The 23,545-nt window shown below is 35.0% G+C and overlaps 1 protein-coding gene across 1 annotated transcript in view; it reads left to right on the forward strand.

Annotated features, from left to right (window-relative positions):
• TBC1D22A (TBC1 domain family member 22A) overlaps nt 1–23,104 on the forward strand; it is a 192,158-nt gene extending 169,054 nt beyond the window's left edge. Inside the window, exon 13 of the mRNA XM_076329068.1 lies at nt 19,809–23,104. Within this exon, the coding sequence (XP_076185183.1) occupies nt 19,809–19,937 (129 nt within the window). The 3' untranslated portion in view covers nt 19,938–23,104. The remainder of the gene's footprint in view (nt 1–19,808) is intronic.
• Nucleotides 23,105–23,545: the final 441 nt, after the last annotated feature.

The following is a 23,545-nucleotide window of genomic DNA, read 5'->3' on the forward strand; positions in this document are numbered from 1 at the left end:
ATACTGAAACTAATTCAGCTAAAAGTGATGTGATGAATGCCAACGGAATTGAGAAAGTTGACCAAGAGAAAATGACTAATGCTGGAAACATGAAATTGGAAGGTGTTTTAACATTTATTTTGTAATGCCCATTTCTACAGACTTAATGGGGAGACAATTAGATGCAGAATAAATATAGATGTAACTTAAGGAAAAATGACATGATGTAAAAATACGTTAACTAATTTAATTGGTATCACAAATTTAAACAGATTGGAAAATAGCCCAGTTTATTTCACAGCAACTAAAGTCTAGATAGTCAGCAAAAGAAATTCAGTAGCCAAAATTACACACTCTGATGAAATGACTAACTGAATTTATTTGAAGATTTGATCAAAATTATAAATTCAAATACAGAGTTTTTGATAGAAGATTTCTTAAGGTGATCTTAAGGTGATCAATGCACAGTATTGTTTAGTGGTTGGAAAAAGGAGCAACTGGAAAGTGCGATCTGAGTTCTTATTTCTTATTCTAATTCAGATATTTTTGTGTGCAAACCTCTAAGTTTTAGTTCTGTTTTGAGAGGTGACCACATATTAATGACACCTTTTTATTGAGATGATTGTTTATAGGCAATCATTATTTTCACGGAAGAAGATAAAAAGTTCATCTCTCTAACTCAAAATATCTAGGAACTCAGTTGAATTCTGTGCTTGCTCGTTACTGACATCACTCCATTAAAAACCTACTAAAGAGGATAAGGGATTCCAAAGATATTAGTAGGATTGTACACTGAACACAATGTGTCTGCCATCTCTTAATTAGCTTGCATCTGTGAAATCTAAAGTACAAGAACAAATTTTAAAAATCGGTCCCATAGTGTCGAGGCTTGCTTTCATAGGGTATTTTTTAATCTACCGTTGGTAACTAATTCACTCATGTTGTGAATTTAGAAGAGTTTCCTGCCAGCTAACTTCCCAATCCTTTAACTGAAATGATAAAATTTAGTGCAAAACCAAGATTTACATTACTTGCATGATTTTCACACTTATCTACCTAAAGGATGCATGTCTCAGTCTGTTTTGCATAAAAGCAGTGGCACTATGATAAAGCATTCCAGATTACTGCTATATTCACTTATGTATATTGGTAATATTTGTGGAAGCTTATACTAAATTTTATAGTAATTTTTCATAGTGTGTGCTAAGAGCATTTTTACCCCGGATGCAGGGAAGGGGACAGGGGAGAAGGGAGAGTGTAATTGTCAAAATCATTGAAAGAGTAGCTGCAGTTAGAAGACTAGCTGAAAGTAGCTGTTGCTTATGTGTCTAAACTGCAGATGGGTCATGTTTGTAGCTGATGCTCTGATGAACTTTAATGTGTCTTCTTTCTTGGCCCATTCACTCTGAATTAAAAGCATAATCATACTCAAGTTAAGGATTTTGGTGCTTTGCTAGAAGTCAGATTGGGTACTATATTAAGATGTACAAGTTTTAAAATGTTTTATACTTTTAACAATTTTTTTAGTCTTTCAAGTTATGTGATATATCATCTGTGTCTTATGTAGAGGACATCTACGACTGTATTTTCTTTCGAAATGTTCTGATCCACCCATTTGACATCAGATCAAGTATTAAAATCTAGAGGCTTCAAAGTTTTGCCTTTTCAGATAAAATCTTGTCAGTAGTCCAGAGGCTGAAGTTATAGAAGGGAATGATTAATTATGTTTTCCTGCCGTTCAGGTTCCTAGCAATCTTTTTCAAATCATTTGATTATAGTTGCTAAATAGAGTTGCTGAATATGCACCATAAGAAGCACTAGAAAAATCCAAACCACAGAATTCCTGAAGATATAAAGAACACAGCTAAAGATAGACTCTTTGGATCAAAGAAAAAGACCACCTCTGTTATAGTCTCAGCTTAACTGCTGTCCTCATGTGATTAACAGCTAAATCTTTCATTTGGCAGAACATGCCTGTATGTTTGCATAATCATTGAAACAGAGTTCTGTGTGACTGTATCTGAAACTTGTAATGCTTCTTTATCACTAGAATTAATTTCACCTGACGTATAGACTTTATATACTTTAATGCAGGAAAGCAAGTGTTGTTTCTTCTTGACGTGTAGTTCATCATCTGCTCTGGCTCTGACCATAATGAAGTCTCCCATCATAAAGTAGTGTGATAGCAGCATAAATATAATGTAGTAACAGCATGATTTAACAGCATGAATCAGCAGTGGACTGTTGTGGCTTTCCAAATCCGTACTGCAACTTCGCTATCTCAACAGAATGTTAGAAAGTAAATGAGGTAGCATTAGGGTTGGAGTGGTTCCAGTCATCGTAAGCAGACTGACTTCATGCTTCGCTGGGGCTGCAAGGATGCTGTCTCGTCCTATTTCAGTCTTGCTGAGCGTGTTATCTTTTCCCTGTGGCAGCATGATCACTTACCAATAAGTGGTACAGTGTAGGTCATGAATGTGAAACTGATGAAAGAATTTGACATTTTATTACCTTTATTTATGTTTTCTTTACTGTTCAAAAAGAAATCCACTCCAGTTAAAATTATTTTGGATATTTTTAGCTGTTTGGATAGTCTTAGATATTTATTTTTGTTTCCATGAAGATTTTGAATACTCAATTACTTTTTGTTAATGTATCTACCACTTAAAGCATATCAGAACTCTTCTTAGTGATGGGTTTGTTCTCTTCATCGGTAGGCCTCGTTGTAAACTTGAGAGTGCTATCCAAAGGCTTTTCCTAATTTTCAGGAAGACTGTAAATAAGGAAGCTCCAAGGTATCAGAGGATAATACTATAAAGAGACTGTGGTTTTCTAGTGACCACAGTGTGTCCAGCTAACAATAATAATAAGAGGTATTAATATTGTCTGCAAAAATAGCTTTTTTTTCCTTTATGGATTTTAGTGGAAAGCTTGTAAAGTAAATTCTTCCTGTCTCTGAGCCATTCTTTATTTATCTATCTCGGAAGACTCTGGGGGAAGAAAATAATATTTTTATGTTCGTGAAGATAATAAAGATATAGTTTTAATTATAAGTATTAAATATTTTTATTAGCTTTACTTAGCCAGTATTTTTCTAATAAAAATTATTCAACTAGTTACATATCCAATTTTCTTACTATCGGGTAAGAAGAACATGTGCAACTTTTTTTCCCCAGTATCATTCTTAACAGCTTCAGTTCTATCTTTATTTCTGAAAAGTGAATCTACATTAGATAAGAGACAAGACAGTGATACTGGATTTTATTCTTTGGTGATATTATGTATTTGGTTGATAGATGAAAATGTGGTCTTTTTTTTTTTTTATTTTACTTTTAAATAGCATTTAACAATATCAGCAAAATCTTAATATGATGTCCTACCAAGAGGACGAAAAAAATATTTTTTTAGTTAATCGTGTTCAAGAGGAGGTTTTTCTAGTGAGCTTCTGTGGGAGTCAGTAATTGGCATGATGCTATTCAGCATTTCCACTAATAAAATAGCGGATAATAAAAATCTGTGGATGACACAGATTTAACATTCTGACAAAGTGAGAACAGAGCAGTTACATAAACCAATCTTGAATCACTTGTTCAGCTGACCTCTTGACCTCTTCAGGCAAGCTGTATTTTGATGTAGTCAAATGAAAAATTTTTGCAAATACAGGATAAGTAGAATAGGTCATGTCTCTGGAGTGAGAGCCTGTACCCTGGGATGTGTGACTTCTGAAGAGATCCTAGGGGGCATTGCTGACAGCTATCTCAATATGAGCTCCCAGAATGATGCTGTGGCACTGGGAGTAATCGGATCCTTAAATTAATGAACATAAGAGCTTGTTTTGCCTTTTGGTGGTGGGGTTTTGGGGTTTTTTTTGGTAATACTGCATCCAGTTCTGCCGTCTGAAGTCAAAGACAAGAGAGAGGGCTCAGAGAGGATGACTGAAGTGCTCAAAATATTTAATTTGTCAAAAAGAAAACCAGTAAGTGAATTGATTAATATATGAGAAATTTGACAGGAAAATATCCTAAGACACTAACAAAATAAGTAATGAATTTCTGCAGCTCTTAAGAATTTCAAATCAATGTTTTTCCTGAAAGGAAAAAAAAAAGTTTAGGTTTAGTTCCTATTATCTACACAAGAGGTCAGACCAAGATAAGTAATGATCTTTCCTGGCTTTAACATCTATGACTCTAGGAATTAGCCCAAAATTTCTGTTGTGTATCTGACAAATAATACTCCCACTGACATATATGGTTGCTAATGTGTATGGATACAGAAAACATCTGAAGTTCTCAGTTGTTGAAACAATTAGACAATGAATTGGCCTTAGAGTACAATTTTGAAATGGCAGTCGTCATTTTTAAAACATGTATAATGTTTTTGCCTTCACACAATTGCCTTTTAAGCATTTTGATATCTAGTAATTTTTAGTTATCCTTACTGACTAAGAAGCACACAGTGTTAGAACAACATTGCTGTTGTAAAATACAAGTCTAAAATTGTGGATCTCTGTAAAGCCTGGTTGCAGAGAAAAAGCACTATTTTGTTTAAAAAGGCTTCAATAGTTGTTGAGTAATCACTGCTTTTTTTCATTATTATTTTGGAATTTTTGTCATCGTGTCCAATAACATAATTGAACTCTAGAAACAAGTTCATCTTGTTCTGCCAGTAAGCTGTGTCCTTCTTATCTTGGAAGCCTATATGAAGTAACAGGGAATATATGTATGTTTTGTGTTCAGAGCTTTACAGCTTTGAGGATGCTGAGACCAAACTCCATACAGGTCCAGCAATGTGTTTTGCAGGCTGGGAGAAACACCTTGCAAAATCTGGGTCCCCTCTCATCTGCATGTGTTGTCAAAAGTTCCGTTTGGTCTGACTCCTGCTAAAGGAAGGGAAGGATGTGATGCAGGGTATGTATAATCTGGAGAGATTTCCTGTAAGCCTTGCTTTATCACTTGTATTTTACAGGGATGCTGTTACTATCCAAGTTTTAAATCAAATCTTCCACACAATGAAAATCTGATTTTATTGCCCCATAAGTTTCCAGAAAAAGCACTTTCTGATTACTATAAGGTATTTTTCTCTAATCAATCAATGTTTTTATTTATTTTCAGTAAATACCACAAAGGGATCTCTGTGTTTTCTCCATTTCAATATAAAAAGGATTTTCTTGAGCAAAGAAAAAACTCTTGTTCTTCCTGAGCAATTTAAGTGACCTGCTAAACTAAATGCACTGGCAGGGCTTCCATTTAGTTAGTAATTCACAGCTGTCACTGGAGACATCTCTCTACAAAGAAAACTGTTTTCTTTCCATGTTTATTTCTTCAGCAGAAACTGCTGCATAACAATGTCAATTATTGGCCTTATCAGTGTGTAACCCTGGAGAAGACTAAAATCACAGGAGCCTGTACACTTGACTACCGAACTCAATCAAAACTACTGATAAGAGAACAAAGAGAAACTAAAAGCTTTTGGAGTACGAGCTGAATAATAGGATGAAGTGACATATGCCTTTCTTTGAGACAAGCAGATGAAGGAGGATTAATTTTCTTTCTTTCAGTCTTCTGTTCTCTCCTATGGTTTCCTAAATGCTGGTGCATGTAGATTTTGCTATCTTACAACAAAATTGTCTCATTGCAACTGCAAGACAGTAAAAGTAACGTGAATTAAAATGCCCATTGTTTTGTCATCTACTTGTAAACAAATTGGATTTAAAATTCTTCCAGAAATGCCATTATAGCAGGTTTACTATTGCCATCGTAGCCTCCTAGTTAGCTCTTTCAGCTTCCATAAAGAGCAAGATCTTTACACATGACAACTCATTTGCTCTCTGTAGTGTTTTTTGCATTAGACATCCCTTTGCAAATATAGTAAGAGCTCCCATTTATCCCATCCTAATTCGGTTTTTTGCACGGTAGCATTTGCTTGCTGTTAGCTGAATGAATAGCGATGGTTGCATCCTGTCCTCAGGAACTGATTCACAAAAACTTTGTGTTAAATTTTTTTCATCACAATTCTTAAATGTGTGCCTAGTTTCAGGTGCTGATCTGCATAGGACAACAGGGTAAACAGGGACATCAGAAATCCTTAATAGTTGTTTTCTGCCATGTTCTTTTTTAAAGATTGCCACCCCTGAGAAAAGACAACAGAGCATAGCACGGAGCTGCCTTTGAATTGGCAGCTCACAGGCAAGCCTATTAACGCAAACCAAAATTGCCACCAGTAATATACCTCTGAAAGTTATATTTCATGTACCTGATGTCTTTATTCTCTTCTGTGAGAAAAGGCCACATCTTCCAAGCTGTGCTATAGTTTCCTGTCTTGGAGATTATTGTGATAAATACAGGAATTCCTCCTCTCATCTGCCTGCTAAGGAACAGATGAGAGATGTAGTCACTGTCGGCAAACCAGCCCATCAAACACTTGTATTATACCACATAATGCACCACTGAAGTATTTTTCCATTAGAAATGTTATTACAGTTTTGGCCAAACCCTTAAACACCTTTTGGTCATGTTCATTTATTTAAACAAAATGGCATTTTATTCACAAGGTGTGGTTTTATAAAAGAAACAATTTTGTCAAAAGCCCAGTTCTCTAAAGAAAATCAATTTGGGTATAATGTTTTCCTTAAAACCTGTTTGGTTTGTGTGTGGTTTTGAGTCTTTAGATAATCACTTCAGACAGATTTTTTTTGAGGCTTTTTTCTGAATCTGTGAAGGCTACAAGGCCACAAACTTTTTCTTAATGTGATTTGAATTTTTACAAAACCACATGGACGGTGAGAACCCTACACCTGGGAGAAATACTGCAAACTATTATTAATATTTAGCTTATGTGATACTAGCATGTGTCACATGCTAAAATGATTGTTATGAAATCAGTATGTCTCTCTCCATATTGATTTTCCATGTTTTTACTAAGATTTGTCCTTACATAGTGGAAAATTGAGGATTTTGACTTGCTTGATCTTTGATGATTGGTCTGGAGCTGCTTTGCAATTGTCAGATTGCTCTACTGCCAAACTGCTCTGTTGGGTATTGGTACCGTAATAGGGGGGCACTGCTTTCGATGTGCAGATTTTTGTGAAGTTTTAGAGTGTAAACTTGATTATTTCCTTACATGAATGGACTAGAATTACCAAGAAGAGGTACTCATGGCCTAAGCACTTTTAGGATTTTAATCCTGGAAATCTTAAAAATCAGCAGTCAGAAAAGATTAACCCAGCCCATCGTCACCCACTGTAGTAGAAAAACATTCAGTTCTTCTCTCACGTTTGTGTCTAGAGGCTGTCCTTGGTAGATAAGCAAAGAATAAGTCCTGCATTCAGCTGTTGGTTTGCAAACTTGTATTTTCCATGAAAGTTGAGGTGTTCATCATCTTATATAGAAATTTGATCTCAAATTCTGGTTGGCCAAAGCTGAAATTGTAGATTTCTATTTTTATGACTGTAGTGATATGTAAGAAAGGCATGTAAATATTATATCAGTAAAATGTGTTATTATTTTAATTGTCTTAGAATCCTAGGGCCTTAGGATATTTGTAGGTCCCTTAGGACTTTAATGCAGTCCATTTAGAATTAGTATTTTTCCATGATCCCAATAATAAACTCTTTGTCTATATGCTTTTGAAAAATTGCGTCTCTCTGGGATTTGCATGAGAATTATGTGTTTGGATTTTATGTAATCTGTTCAGAATTAAGTATAATAACAACAACAGTAGACTGAGAAATTAAGAACTTGCCCTAGCAGAGAGTATTAAAAGAATGTGGCTTATTTAACCTTGTAAAACAAAGCTTGAGAAAGAGTATGATTATCTTCAGGAATGCATTTGGATAATTTTGTAATGGGGGTAAAGATTTAAGTCATAACATAATTTTGGTGAAAGATTAAAAGGATATAAATTGCTCCACTTTGATTTATAAACTATTAGGTAAGGTGAAGCACCTTCTACATAAAATATTAGGAGGTAAAGAGCAGTATATATTTTCTGACAAAGCTTGATAAATTTATATTATTTTGTAATATAGTAAGATTAATCCTGGTTTGGGTTTCTTCTTGTCCCCAAACAAGAGGTTGAAAGATGGAATGCATTTTCATATATTTCATATATTTTTCTCTTAAGGCATCAAGGAATGGACAGAGATTTGGGGGGGTTGATGTTTTTGTACGTTGAGAGAACCTATGCAGCTTGGATGATCCCTATCTTGTGCTCTTGTGCCTGCATGCTTTGCTCACCAAGAAAGCTTAAACGATTTCTTGATGTGACCAGTGGTGTCCTCCTCAGAGTTGAAGGGATTTTTGGATTAGTTGTTATTGATTTTGTGAGGCTTCTCCAGTTAATTTGGAAATTTTCAGTTATCAGATTCTCTGCCAATGTAGATACATAGGACTTTGGGCAGGTTCTTTATCTGTCCTTTCCTTTAACTGTGATATCTTCATGAAGGTGGTTTGGTTCTTCTCTTCCACTGCCAAGTTGTTGGTTCTCTCTATTAATGTCCTTAAGTCTGCCAGAGGTGCACAGATGTTTCACGGATTTTGACATGGCAAGCGTGGAACTACTATTTATTATTCAGAACAAAACACCTATATATGGCTTCATGTGGTGTGGGTGATTGAACAACAAAATGGAAATGGCCTCTTTCGGTCCTATATCCCTAGGATACTGACAATATTCCATTTGAATTATGTTTAGGAATTTTTTTTAGTTCTAAAAATATGCTAGTTTAAGTAGCCACCTCATTATGACATATTTATTGGATGTAAAAATTGCATATCTCAGACATCAGACAGTACTACTTAAGTTATATATACAGGTAATTTTGCATCAGCAATCCTTAATATATGTTTTCTCTTAAAATGAGATGATATTTTACTCAGAACAATTTACAGTGTGAAATACCTTTTTGTCAAAATATACTAATTGCTTTAAGTCTGAAATACATAAAATTTTGATACACTCTTGTCCCTGTGGTTCATTATATTAAATTGGTATTTTATGATTTTCTTCCTTCTTTTTTGCTGAGCTTTTAGCTATTCATACTACAGTGTTAAAACTTAAAAGCCATTGTGGAGAGCGGAAGAGGTGTGAATTTGGAGCTGTGCAAACTGTTCCATTTCAAATGCATTGCCAAATTATGGTCAGGAAAACCAAACCAAGAAGAGTGGGTAGCATATGGACTTTACAGAGAGGCAGAATTGTAAATTTTCTGTTGGAATCTGCTGAACAAATATTTTTATCTTGCTTGACTACAGAAAAAAATGACAGAATGTAGTAACTTACTCATTGGCAATTCATTTCAGAAATGAAATTCTGCCATAATTGCTGCAGTCTTGATTGGTACAGCAGGTCCTATGTTTGGATGGGGTTTGTTTGGATTTTTTTTTTTTTTTTTTTAATAGAATGCCTTCTGATCTTCATGACTTTTTATATTCTGGATATTTGCACCTCTTTTCCTTTATTTGCTGCTTCTTGCATGGAGCTAATGACAAGTGATATACTTGGGCTTTTTTTTTTTTTTATTTATTTGCTATGATTTCTATTTTGGTGCATAAGAAGTACACATATCTCCAAATACCAGCAATGTAGCAATATTTCATAAAACAATATGGCAAAAAGTATAATCAGAGTGTTTCAGGACCATTCTGCTCTGTGCGGTAGCAATTGGAGTACTGAGAAATCTTCCTGGACATTTCCTGGGATATTCAGTTTTCATATGAGATTTTTAAAATGGAAGTTCTGTCTTCTCTACTTTAAAAGTAAGGAAGAACCCAAGACTGTTTTTGTTTGACTGGCTGATTTAAGTATGAATTTACATCAGTGTTCGAGTAAGATGACTTCCTCTCCTTTCTTGAGTGTTGAATATTCTGTATCAGTACCTTAACTCCTGTTCATGTAATTTTGAAGCATTTTGAGACAGTTCAGAATAAAAAGGTATTACAAAAATAAGGGTTTTTTTAATGGAGTTGAACATCTTTTAGGTTCTGTGGCAATGCTTGCTTTGTTTTTAAGTCTGTTGTTAATGTTGTCTTATAAACTTGTAGGTAATAACAAGTGGGTAGTAAGTTTTGTTAAGAAAAGGATCTAACATACACATTTGTTTCCTGTTTTAAGATTTAGGGATGGGATTACTTGTGGGTTTGGTTTTTGTTTTCATTTGAGAACAAGGACATAAGGCTACCTACAATATCAGCTAAGATGTAGTCCTTTAATGAACTTTTTTACCATATTAATTTATATATTTCCATACCCATGTAAATGAAGATGTAAATCTTCTCTTCAGCTAGATGAGCACAGCTTCTCTGACATAGTTCTTTAGAACCACATATTTTATGATTAGCAATTAAGGTTGCTAATGACTTGCATAAGAGATCCATACTGGATGAAACAGGACTTTTAATTGCTGTTTTAGTGGTTTTAATATGCTGAGTCCAGGAATCTTTTTCAGTAGTCATGAAAAGAAAAACATGAAAGGGAAATGATAACACCATCAACTTTTCATAAGCTTTCATTTTCAGAATATTAAGGTGTGTTTCTATGAATTTCTTACTAGGAATATGAAATTAATTATAAGAATAGCATACTTCTGTATGTTTTCAGAAGATTAAGAGGAGATTGTTCAGTTGAAGTGAAGAATAAAAAATGTATATTTGAATCAAAGAATATATATATTATCTATTTGAATCAAAGAATAAAAAAAATATACTTGTTGAGAATCACTATGCACTTGAGTTGCTGAATGTAAGCTGATAGCAGGAGAAATTAACCTTTAACCTATTTAGATATTTTTTTAAAAATATACATTTTAAGATGCAACAAAGCTAGTTAGAACTCTGAATAACCTTTTTTTCTGTAGTTAGTTTCATACTGTTCCAAGTTCTGTATGCTGTGGTCTGCTTGTTAAGATGTCATGGTACATGAAAGAAAGGTCAAAATTAAGATAAATAAGAATGATTGTTTAATAGGCAATTCTTTGGAAAGAATTAATAACCTTTTCAAGAAATTCTAGATGCATAATTTAGGTAATGTGCAATGAAGAAATGGAGAAGAAAAAAATGAAATGTAGCATTGAATTTACGAAGTTGAGTGTTCACTATTTCAGCAATACTGGGGTTTGGTTGATTGGTTGTTTTTTTCCTCTAAACTGTTGCAGGGCAGGATGTGAACTTTCACATTCAAGGTGGGAGTTCTTGAGTGACACTGATTTATGACTTGCCAAGAACTTCTCTCTCCTAAATCCTTCAGACTGTGTCCAGTGCAGGCTTAAATGCTCTTACCACTTAGCATAGATAAACCAGTGTTTCCCCATCTTCTGCTTATCAAAGTTTAGGTTCACCCATAATCTTTGAAATGATGAGAACACAGAGGGCATTATTGCATCCAGTGGCATGCAGCTTTCCATGCTCAGGAAGCAATGCGGTAGGTCAGCTGTACCACTGAAGAATCCAGGTCCACTTACGCCTCAACCTGTATCTGCAGCAAATATTTCTTAAGTTGCAGTAGATGACCTATTCCTACTCTCTCTTTAATATTCAATTTTGAAATCTTAGTTTTCTCAATTCCAGCTGTGCCCAATAGGAAAGAAATGTTTTCTCTGACTCTGAGACATAGGTAATTAATAAGATGCACAGCACTCCAGAAATACAGCTCATTATTTGCAACTCCATGCAGCAGGTTAGGGCAGCTGGAGAAATAAGAAGTGGCAGCAGCGCAGGGAATATTGCTGAGTGCATTGAAAGAGGAAAAACAGTACTTGAGAAAGAAAAGAGAACTTGTCTCAGAGTTAGAGCCCTACTTATTTGGCACGTTACGTATCAACAGCGAGGGGCAGAGAGAAGGGAAAAGTCGCTCTAAAGCATCTGAACAAGGTCAGCTGGACTATGCAGTGTGCGCTGGACCTGTGCTTTCATGTTACCAGCCAGTGCGTTTGTTACTACTTTGATAGCAGGCTGAAGGGGAAGGATTTGGACTGAGCTTGGCTGAGTCCCAAAGCAGCGGGTATCCTTCATCCTAAGTATCTGGGAAGAGGATTAGAGGTTAGCATTGCACAGCACATTACCAGCCTGGCCACTGCAGCTATTACAGGGTCTCAGCCAGGCAGTAGCTCTGGCTCATCTGTCTGTCTGCTTTGCTGTGCAATGCAGGGGAGGGACCGAGTCCACGGACAGGATGCCCGCTTAGTCCTAGCCATCCATGCCACCCTTTCCTTCACGCTTGACAATCCCAAATATAAGCAAGTGCAAAAGAATGTTGTAAAGGAAATAAGAATTAAATCATTCCTATAGTAAGTATTTATTTTGCCTGTATAGTGGTTACATCTGGTTGGAAAAAAATTTTTGAATCATTGTCTAGTTCTGGCTGTCTCTGGCACCGCATTACACAGTTTCCCATAAAATCATGAAAACATTTAGAATTCTTTGAATGTGTGCATATGGTTTTTTTCTGGTTTATATTATCTGAAAAGATAAATGGGCATTTTTTCTGGCAATAATTGGTTTCCTCCTTAGCTTGTCTCAATTATTCCTCTGAATAAATTTTAGTAGTATTGCACTTCATTAGTTCTTTAAAAGTAAGTGCTATGTTCTAAAATTTCAAGCGCAACTTTTGAAAGTACAAATAACTCTCATAAAGAAGCTGTTTAATCAAATTGCCAGCATAAATTTTGCAGTGTTTTATATGTGTGCATAATGTGAAACAGATACAGCTCTTGTTCAAAATATAGCTGTTAGCAATTCCTTATTAAATAATGAAAGATTATATATAAAGTTAATTTACCTTTCATTTAGTTATATGCAGTCCTAAAGTATAATATTGAAAAGTTCGTGATCATAAAATATAGTAAGATTGCAGGTCCTGCCTATCAGTACGAAATAGAGCTGTGGTAGACCAGAAGTACTAAGACCATAATTACATTGCAGTTAGCAGCAGGAAGATTTAACAACTCTCATAGAAAAATACTGTATTTTAGGACTGACTATTTTTGTTAAATTAATAGACCCGTTCTCAATTTTGACATTAAAAACTAACTCTATTGATTTCCTCAGTATGTTCAAGTTTGATTTTAACTTTAGTTATTGCCATTTTTATATTAGCTAGAAATAAAAACACTTCTATTACTGGTTTTTATGTTCTGTTAATTTTCTTCTGTTAAAAAAAACCTGCAGTTGAACTTTGTCAATAATTTACACAGATAAAAAAGTCTGAACGGAGTTTTCAAAGTAAAGAACTTGCTTTGATTATCACAGAAGAGACCTTTGTGCTCTACTCATTAGAACAACATTTTTATGTTTCATTAATTATCAACATGTTATTTGTTCTATAATTGGTTTTGATGTTCCTTCCTTCAAGATCTACATACGGAGTCAGAGAGGGGGTGACAATAAATAGCATAATAGCTATTGATAGCTATTACCAAATAACCAGTATTGTTGCCAAATCTTATGCTAAAAACTGTATGGATTAAAGGGATTATAGTGGACTTCATACTATAAGGGGATTTGCTACTGAACCAGATCTCAAAACATGATAAAATTTGCTTTCTTTTGCTTCTGGGTTTTGGGGTTTTTTTAAAGATTTTTTTAATGGGCTGAGATTTCATTGGGTTACAATCTCAGTGAAGAACCAAGAGACTGATGACTTTGTAATAATTATTAAAAATGTGTTTTGTGAACTTTTATTGGTATTCAGTTTTGATTTAGTTTACAAGGAACAGACCTTGACCATTTTGATTTTAGAGGAAACTGAGGAATAAGGGCTTTGGAAATCATCTTCTTTTTGAAATATGTGTCTTGTAGTCTGGTATTTTCTTTTACATATATGTATTGGATCTTGCATGATAAGATTTTTTTTTTTCCTTCAAGAATAATTTTATATCTGACAACAGCCATTGCTTAACAGGCAGTATTACTCCCAGATCTTATTACCGTGGTGTTTAAAACATAGACCTCATACTTTTACTTTCCATCCTTCTGAAGGTACTTCTATACCACAGCACTTGCAGCAAGTTTACCACTGTCTTGTCTGGATTACATGGTGAATAGGATAGTTCTTGAATACTTGTTAAATTATCTAAGGAAAGTGACATTTTGAAAGTACGTGTACTTTACAAGTATATTCTATATAGCTGCTCGTAAATGTTTAAACATACTTTATATATTGTAGCGTAGTTGAGCATGATATATAAAGTGTTTTAGCGTATTTTAGCATATCTTACAGAACCACATATGTAGAGTATCGTGTAAATCCAAATGCAGTTAAAGTAGTGGAAATACAATAAGTGAAATTGTATAAAAGAGGTTTTTTTGTTTGTTTGGTAACAGAAATGTTGAATTTCAAATGTGCTGAAGAATTCTTTCAGAATTGTGGTTTAAATACATCAACATAAACCAGAAACCTCTTACAAAGGATATTAAGTACTTCATGCTTAGTTCTTTTGCCATACTAAGAAATCAGTTTGGTATATAGATTTTTAATTTATTCATAGTATGACCCAGCAACACTGCTACACCAGCCCCCTATATCCTTTCATTCCAAATAAAAAAATACATCCTTCTACTTGTTAGGAAACATACCTTTATTTTTTCCCGAAATGGACCAAATGAGTAAATATGTTTAGCAGTTTTTTGTTGTGTTTTTGGATTTCTTTTCTAATTAAGCCCATATCCTTTAAAAAAATAAAATACTGGAAAATTTCAGTGTGGAAGGGAGGTCCGTAATGCAATCCGCTGCTGAAAGCCAGGCTAGCATCAGAGCTAGAGCAGCTTGTTCAGGGGCTTGTCCAGGCGAGTTGTGAAAATCCCGGTGGACGCATTCTGTGGTCTCCCTGGCAAGTCGCTCAAGCACCCTCATTGCGAAGGGCTTTTTTCTTACAACAGCCTAGCTTCAACTTGTTACTATGGCCTCTTGGTCCCTCATTCTTCTTTATAACCCTCACTGTATGTAGTGGAAAACTGCTCTTAGATCCTACCTTAGCCTTCTCTCCTCCCAGCTAAAAAGACCCACAGTTTTCTCTCACTCTCCTGGTATCACATCTGCTGCAGCCCCCTAACTGTGTTAGTGGCCCTGTGCTAAAAATCTCTTCACTTTTTCTTGTACTTGATGGGAGGGAGGAGCAAATCTAAGTAGTACCTTGATCCTCCTCTGCTATGGGTAGTACCTGTTACCCCCAGCTGTTGCTCCTGCATGGAGACTTGTTGATTTCTCAGAGCAGACTTGGTCAGTCAAGACTGAGGCAAGAAAGGTATCACTATCATTTCATTCCCTACAATGTTAAGTTTTTTACCACTTTGAAAATACTCTTATTTGTCTTATAGTTTAAACAGAGGTGAAAGTAAACAGGGATTAAGGGGGGGGGGGGGGGGCGGAAGTTGTTGTGGTTGTGGGGGTTTTTTGGCTTTTTGGGGGTTTGGGGGTTTTTTATTTTATTTTATTTTTATTTAACAAAGTTATTCCATAGATGAGGAATTAACTGCTGGTTGTACATACCTCAAGTACCTGTGACTCTCTCCCAGCCAGGAGGAAACCTGTCACTGCCTGTGTGGCAAGGAGGAAGGGCGGTTAGAAATGCCTTTCCACAGTGTGGCATGAGAGGGCAAATGCCACGTATAGACCAAACTGAAGCTGTGCTGGCAGGCTAGGCCATGCGGCTAGGCCCTAGCTCAAGAGATGAGTATGGCTATTCAGCGCAGTAGGAGTCCAATGAAACTCTATTTGCCAGATGCAAAGGGTGTAATTTTGAGTACATTTGTTGTAGATGCAGCCAAAATATAAACAAACAATGGACTAGGATTTTGGAAGCCCCAGCTCTGCTGCTGATCTGCTGGCTGCTCTGATTCCTCATCCAGGTGGTGTCACAATATATTTAAATTAGAAAATAAAATTCTTGCAGGATTATTTTACAAATACTGCTTTTCGGACTCAATTTTCTGAAATGTACCAGGCAGTTTATCAACAATGATTTTTTAATGATAAATATTAATTGAAGTTTATGATTCATCCTACTTCAGAGTGTCTCATATTTTAATTCTCAATGTGGATAGGAAAATTAATTTAAGCAGGTAGCATGGATGCCTTATTTACGCGTGGATTCTAGTGGTTCCTGCTTTATCTGTTGGAGAAAAAATAAGAATAATGATTAAAAATAACTGAATACTCTTGAGTCAGTATTCTTGTGGTCATCTTTGCTCTTTTGTAAGTGTAAATGCTAAATTGAGCAGTTTTAGATAAACTTCTCAGGTGGTCTTGTAAGTATTAATTAGTATAAGTTTGTACATTTCTTCAAATCCAAAGACTGTTTTTTTTCTTTCTTTTTTTTGGGGGGTTGGGGTTTTTTTTGGGGGGGGAGTCATTGTTTGTTTGTTTTCAAAGAATGCTCCATATTCAGACAGCAATAAATGCGGCATGGTTTTCTTTAGCAGTTAAAGAAAATAAAATTTTCTTTAGTAGGGTTTTTGCCAAGTTGTACTTTATTTTTAACAAGATAGAAATAAATCTTACATCTGAGCCAATTTTGAAGCTCTTTAATAGATCACAGGAAGATAAGCCTTATCTTTAGAAAATCACTCAAGTAGGGTATCTTTGACCAGTTACTTCACTTGGATTTATAACACATATTCACTAGTCAGTATCAGTCTTAGACTTTGATGAGCAGTTAAGGAATGAGTCTTTTTCCTTCATAACAGTGGCAAAATGCCCACTCAAACAGAAATGGACTTTTCCAAACAAACATCTAAAACTGTAAATTTATTTTTGAAAATGTGGTTTGTTCTGTAAGATAATGTACCTTCAGTGCTTTGGAAAGGTAAATTTAACAACGTTAATATGAATGACTTATTTTACTTCCTTTTTTAATCATTGAGCAGTCAGATGTTTGTAAAAATGACTGCTATGTAGAAGGTTTTAAGAAAATAAACTATATTTTTGTAATCATTTTCTGATATACATGTCCAGTATGATCACCTTACCATCAAAACTGAATGTATAAGGAGAATTCATTCCTCTACAAGAATTATCTGTGTTTCCCAAACGTGTAGCAACATTTTCTAGTTTGAAAAACATGTACAATTGCCACAGAAACAATCAGTGTAGTGGACCAAATGTGTGACCAATGTAGACTCCTGCTTTCTAATCTCATGCTGGCACAGTTTAGCTTTCGTTCACTAGCTGTTGAATGGCTTAATAGTACCTTCTGTACAGGCAGGTGTTGGTTGCAACAGGTGATGTTCTACAAAGTAGAAGTGCTGAGGTCTGCTAGAAGACTGACTGTTCTCCAGCGGCTGGAGGATTGGTTTAGGCCAAATTTATTTGAACAGTAGCCCAAAGGAAAAACAAAACACTGCACAAGCAATATGAATCATTTGTACCAGTTTGCCCCATAAATCTGACCCAGCAAAGTCTCGGCACTGCAAACAGTAAAAGAGCTAATTTCACAAAACTCACTGAATTAACTGCTGTGTCTTAGAGCTGGTTGAAAGTTACTTTTATAAAAGGAAAAAAAAACTTTCATGGAGGTAGGCATTTATCATCCCTCCACACAACCTTCCTACTCTGCACTGCTAATTTATTAATTAGTTATCAGCATAACTGTCAAGTAAGTAGATAGAAATATAAAAGAAAGTGGGATTTTGGCAGTTGTATAACACTTTATTAAAAAGGTACTCTCGTGTAATAGAGTAATTCTCATGCTAAATCTGTTTTTCGCAATTAAATATATAGTACTGCTCAACTTCTATCCTTTCTTGTTTCATATTACAAGAACCAGTGTAGCAAGACTATGAAATAGGTGAAGCCAAAATAATTCTCTCACACACACACACACACAAAAAAAAATCATTTCATGTTCGTTTCTGCTCCTCACTGTTTCCTGAAATCACAGAATCCTTGCTAAGGGCTCCTACAGCCATCTTCCATGAAAGCAGGTGCAGAGGAGGGAGAAGGGGGGACAACCAAAATACGACACTTACGAAGAAGAGGAATGTCACTGTGTACTTATACATGTTATTGCAGGATTCTGATTTATAGCAGGATAATGGTTGTGGTTTTAATTGCATTCCTGCTTGCTTATTCCTGCTCTTTAGAATAAATCTTAACAAACATATTCATGCAGAAATATACATGTGCACATGCTTACAAATACATGCACATATACAAATGTGCACAAATTGTCTGCATTTTTTCTGCAAAAATAGAGCACCTAGCAGATAGAAGCAGGCTTAACAACTGCACTTATTCCTAAGGTTGCCTTATAACTCCCATCATAAAATTCCACATTCAGTTTGTTGTGACGTAACTCATCCAAAAACTTCCCTTTTTCTGCTTTGCCACAGCTTAAATTTTAAGGAATGTTTTTGTCAAAGCAATTAAAAGCATGAGACGGGATCTCCATGTGATCTTTTGTTTGGAAAGTTTGAAACATGAATTTAATAGTTGGCCTAGGGAGGCTTTTGCATCAGGTTTGACGATTTGTGGGCTTTTAGGTCACCATTTATTTAAAAAAACAAGCTAACTTGCCAAGTTTGGTCAAATTGTGAGCCTTATAAAGTTGTCATTTGCATGAACTCAGGAGAGAATTTGTAGTAGTTGATCTTCCAAAGAGTCCTCCTCTCACAGCTGGCAAATTTCAGTGTACAGGTGAGGATTTGAAGCTTTGTGCTGCTGCGGGTCAGGGTGGATTTTGGTGCCGTCATCAGAGCTGAACATACAGGTGCTGTCCCAGTGAGCTCCTTATAACCTCTATTCCTGGGCTTAGGCTGCTTGTTGAAAGAAATGGAATTGTTGTTTGCTGTACCATATACAAGGCATACCTAGAAAGCAGCAGCACCAGAAGTTGTCAGATACTCTTCATGTTTGCATGTGAAAAGGCTAGGGAAGAGAATTTTAGCCCTTCTGCAATATAATCAGCAACTTTGCTTTATCTGTAGCTGTCTGCCTCTTACCCACCTGATAAAGAGGTTATAAAAACATTTAAGGTATTAAAAATTAAATGAGTATTTTATAGGTCCTTAAAGAGGAAGTGTAGGTATTCCTCTTGTTCATACCTAGCATAGGGATATTGGAATGATCTGGGCAACAGATGTTATAAACTGAAAGTAGGTTGAAGATCTTAAATGTGGAAGATACATGTGGAATTTTTAAAAAACTATATGCAAACCAATGCGTGAAAACTTCTAGAGCTTGGTTGAAGTTGGCAAGTGTGTAAAAGGTATCCAGGTGCTAAAATAATATAGGAAATATGGCAAATCTAAAAGAAGACTGGGTCCCGTGTTAAACCATTTTGGACTTACAGAGCTCAGAATTAAATTTCTAGAAGTTTCTAGTGACTCTAATACCCATGAGCATTGTATCTCAATTACCAGCTATAAAGTGGATATGCTAACACTGTTTACCTCTTAGAAGTCTAATGGAATGGTTCTGATACATTGTGTGCGAGTTCTTGTTTGACTGAGGACAACAGGAGGTCTCCATCCATGACCGGGGGCACAAGTAGTGGTATAATCATACAAGGGCAAGTGCAGGTACATAGAATTTACCCACCTCTCATTTGGGCAGCAATGCATTCTTTCACTCATAGTATATACAGAGTGAGTGAGTTATTTTATTTTTCTGAACACTAGAAAATAACCATAGTTCAGCTGGTTTCTGAACTGAAGGCTTGAATAGCAAGTATTTCTATAAAAGTTACAGGAAAATCACTAAACCTAATGGGATCTCAGGTTTGTTTGGGATACTGAGGTGCTACATGAGTGATTGCTTATAATCATTGTGTAAATAATACATTGCTATTACATTGGTATTTGAAAAAATATATTTATTTCTTTTTTTTTCTCTCCATCTAGGAATTGCTGATATTTTTACAAAATTTGCCCACAGTACACTGGGGAAATGAAGAAATTAGTGTACTCCTAGCAGAGGCCTACAGATTGAAGTTTGCATTTGCGGATGCCCCCAATCATTACAAGAAATGAATATGAAGAGCCAGAAATCATTAAGACCAACGTGTTCTGCAGTATTATGGCATCTGTTGTTCTGGTTGTGCTTTCAGCTCATTGCTCTTTCATTTGAATTAACATGACCATTAAAATTCTGTTAGAATTTGCAGAATGAGAACAGAATACCAAAGAAATGGACAAAGCAGGATATCGAGCATTGAATGAACTTGGAAGTGAACTTTTTTGCTTAGCGTGAAAAATGAGTTCAGAAGTCTATCACAGAGTTTTCTTCTTTTTTCCCTTTCTCTAATTAGGAGCATTGCAGTCTGTCTGATTTATGTTGAGCAATTTTTGTATGTACCTAAGACTTAAAACTACTTATGGAATGATTTTGTCATTTCTTCAGTGTCTTTACTTCATGACTTTATCAGCCAGTTTTGGTCAGTAAAAGTTATTTTCTTTCAGTGGAAAAGAAGTACTTTTCATAGTCGTAAAGACCGTATGAGACAGCAAGGCCTGTGTTTTGAGGTCTGGTTATAACTCAGAAGACACTGACATTCGCACACCATCTGTTGTTTTTCCATGGAATTAGGTTAGAATACTTCAATAATATAAGAATATAGAAGGTTGCAACGGAAATTGGTGGCTTTTTCTAAACATTACTCAGTCTTGCAGTAGAAGCTTTTTAGCCATACAAAGGAGTTACTTAAAGCCGAAGACTCATCTATAACACTAAAATAAATCCCTCTCTATATATTTTGGAGTGTTTTTAAAATACTGAATGAAATAGAAGACATGGTCTTGTCAAAATAATTAAAGTCTTTCTTTCAAGGCCTTTCAATTTTTCAGCATGAAAGTTCACTTTTAAGAAACATATTAAGAAGCTTGGTTTACAAAGCAAGATGTATTTTTATCTCAGTTGTTGCCTTATTCTCCATTTCCAGCATGTTAGAAAAGGAAAATTAATGTCTCTTTCCAAAGCTTACTTGTTAAATAATTTAATACCTTTTTTCTGATTATTCAGAGGAAGCGAGAAGATAGTTCCCAATAACACTAACTACATACCCAGATCACTCTTGCATCATTAGCAGAATAAAAATCCTCTATGACTTTATAGAATGAAATTAATGTTTCTTCATCTAATCAAGGGATACTGAATAATTTCTTAAAACTTACATAATTTAAGCGCGCTATTTATTTTCAAGAAATCTTTTCAGATAAGAATTATGGTGTTGCTCTATCGGATGTAAATAACTCATATTAATTTGTGCCTACCCTACACAACACAGGTTATTAAGGGTGAAAGTTGCAATAAGCAATATACTGGAAGCTCAGAATTGTTATTCCTCAGTTCAGTTCTCAAGTTGCACAACATTGCACGAAAAATGTAGTGCACTTTTAAGTTTGGGAAATAAAAAATCTTCAAGAGGTTTTGTCTTATGACTTGTTATTGGAAGATTATTTTCAAGTTCTTAAAAATATGTAGATACATATTTTGAGGAAAGCTTTCTAGATGTGTTAGTTACATTACTTGTTTTAGGGGCCTTAGTTCTTGACACTGACTTTATAATAATTAGGTGTTTCAGGGTAAATAGAATAAAATACATTTTTACCAACGTGATTATGAGATCCATATTTTAAAATTATATAAACTCTTTGGTAGAAGGGAAAAAAATGAATTAATTCAGAAGCAGGAGTGTTTGGTGACTAGGATGCTTTTCTGTTCCACTGGTGTCAGCTGGGGGTTTCAGTTGCGATGGATACAAGTTCAGGCCTCCTAGATTGCTGCATTTGTGCCTAGAGTGTGTAGTGGATCTGTGTTTCTTAAATGTCCATATGCTGTTTTCTGTAACTTCAGTTCATGGTCTAATGTATCGAAATTTATCTTTATGTTTACAAAGAATGTCATATTGTGCCTAATAGAATATCTACCAATAAGAGAATAAAAGAAACCTGAAATTTATGACCATTTGCTTTAAACTTAGTATCTACAATCATTTGTTAATAGAAATGCATATTGTTGTAACGAGAGAAGACACACAGCATTAAATGTACAATGTTGTAAGGGTTTTCTATAATTAACTTTTTTCTATTAAGATGTTATTTAGGTAGTTACATGTAACATGGAAAGTTGACCCAAAGTTGTCTGCTGTGTCAGATGCTCCTGCATAACATTTATGGGACTGGATATATAAAATTCCCTTCATCGGGTCCACGTAAGTTGTCTGCCATGTCTTCCAAATTCAACAGGTACCTCTTACTTCCCTTGGAAGAAAGTATTACCATTGGAGGTCACATTTACTATTGTGTCTGTGTCAGAAGTTGAATATTGTACTTGAGCACATTGCTTTTTAAGGATAGTGGGAAGTTTCCTAATATAATAACAATGCTTATTTACGTAGATAGAGACTTTTCTGGAAAATATGATCTAGTGATGATCTAGGTGATCACATCAATATGATCCTATACAGATAGGAATAGTTTTCGGTAAATAGAAGGCCAACATTTATATAAAATTTCAAATTTTCAATACTTTAAGATTTACATAAAATATTTCATTTTATTAAAAAAAAAACCCCAACACCTTACATTTAATGATTCTACATCTCAGGTAAAATGTCGTTCCAAACAAAATATTATGTAGAAAAGGAAATAACGTTATCATTACTACATCCCATGTGCTTTTTTTTTTTTTTTCAAAATTCAAGATTCTGGATAATACAAAATTCCCTTGTAATATGTATTTTCTTATGAAGGAGGCATCTTGACACATTGCTAGTAAAACCAGGCAGTAATTTCCTAGAACTCATGTGAAATATTGAAATTGTAGTGTCTAAAATGCGTGTTAAAGAACTTCTGTAATAAAAATTTAAACAAGAATGTACAATATAAAAAGATTTATGACTACAGTATTTGAAAAATGTAAATAATAAACAAAGTTAACTGTAAATACAGAACATAGAGTAGGATAGAAATATAAGTTGAAATCTTATGTAACTGTAATACGTTATATTTAGTTTCATTATTTTTTGGCTCAGTTCTTTATGGAAAGGCCCATGAATTTGTTTTTAACTTCAGAACTACAGAATAGAAGTATCTGAAGTTCCATTGTATGCTTCTGGCAAATATTAACACTGAGGCACTGGTTAAAACTGTAAAACTGATGAAAGATGAGGAAATAAATCCATATTTATGAAGTGCTATATAGAGTGGAAAGTTTTTTTTATTGTTTTCATCGAGCACGTTGCATACTACATCAAAGCATGTTTTTGGTGTGTTTACGTTCTACGGTCTCAAAACCCTGTATCACAAAGGCAACTGCGGTAGCAAAACCTCTGTTCTCAGTTATGTTTCTGCAACTCTCTACCCTAGTATCCTGTAGATTTTGCAAGTTGATAAGACAACTTCCAAAGGTATGTCTCTGCATATACCATATACATACAAGGTACCGAGCATTTTCTGCAAGAAGGAGATGAAGATAAATTTGACACCATGGCAGAATTAAACCAGGGGGCAGGTGGAGCAAATTAGGGCAAAACAAACAAAGGAGGTACAGAATTCTGTACGTCCCTGAAGGTGAGGAAGGAGAGGAAGCTTCAGCTCTGTGGAGGGAAACAGCAAAAGGTAGTGAAAGGGTCAATAAG

The sequence above is a fragment of the Aptenodytes patagonicus genome, chromosome 1 (genome assembly GCF_965638725.1).
Source record: "Aptenodytes patagonicus chromosome 1, bAptPat1.pri.cur, whole genome shotgun sequence".
In the NCBI taxonomy this organism is placed as follows: Eukaryota; Metazoa; Chordata; class Aves; order Sphenisciformes; family Spheniscidae; genus Aptenodytes; species Aptenodytes patagonicus.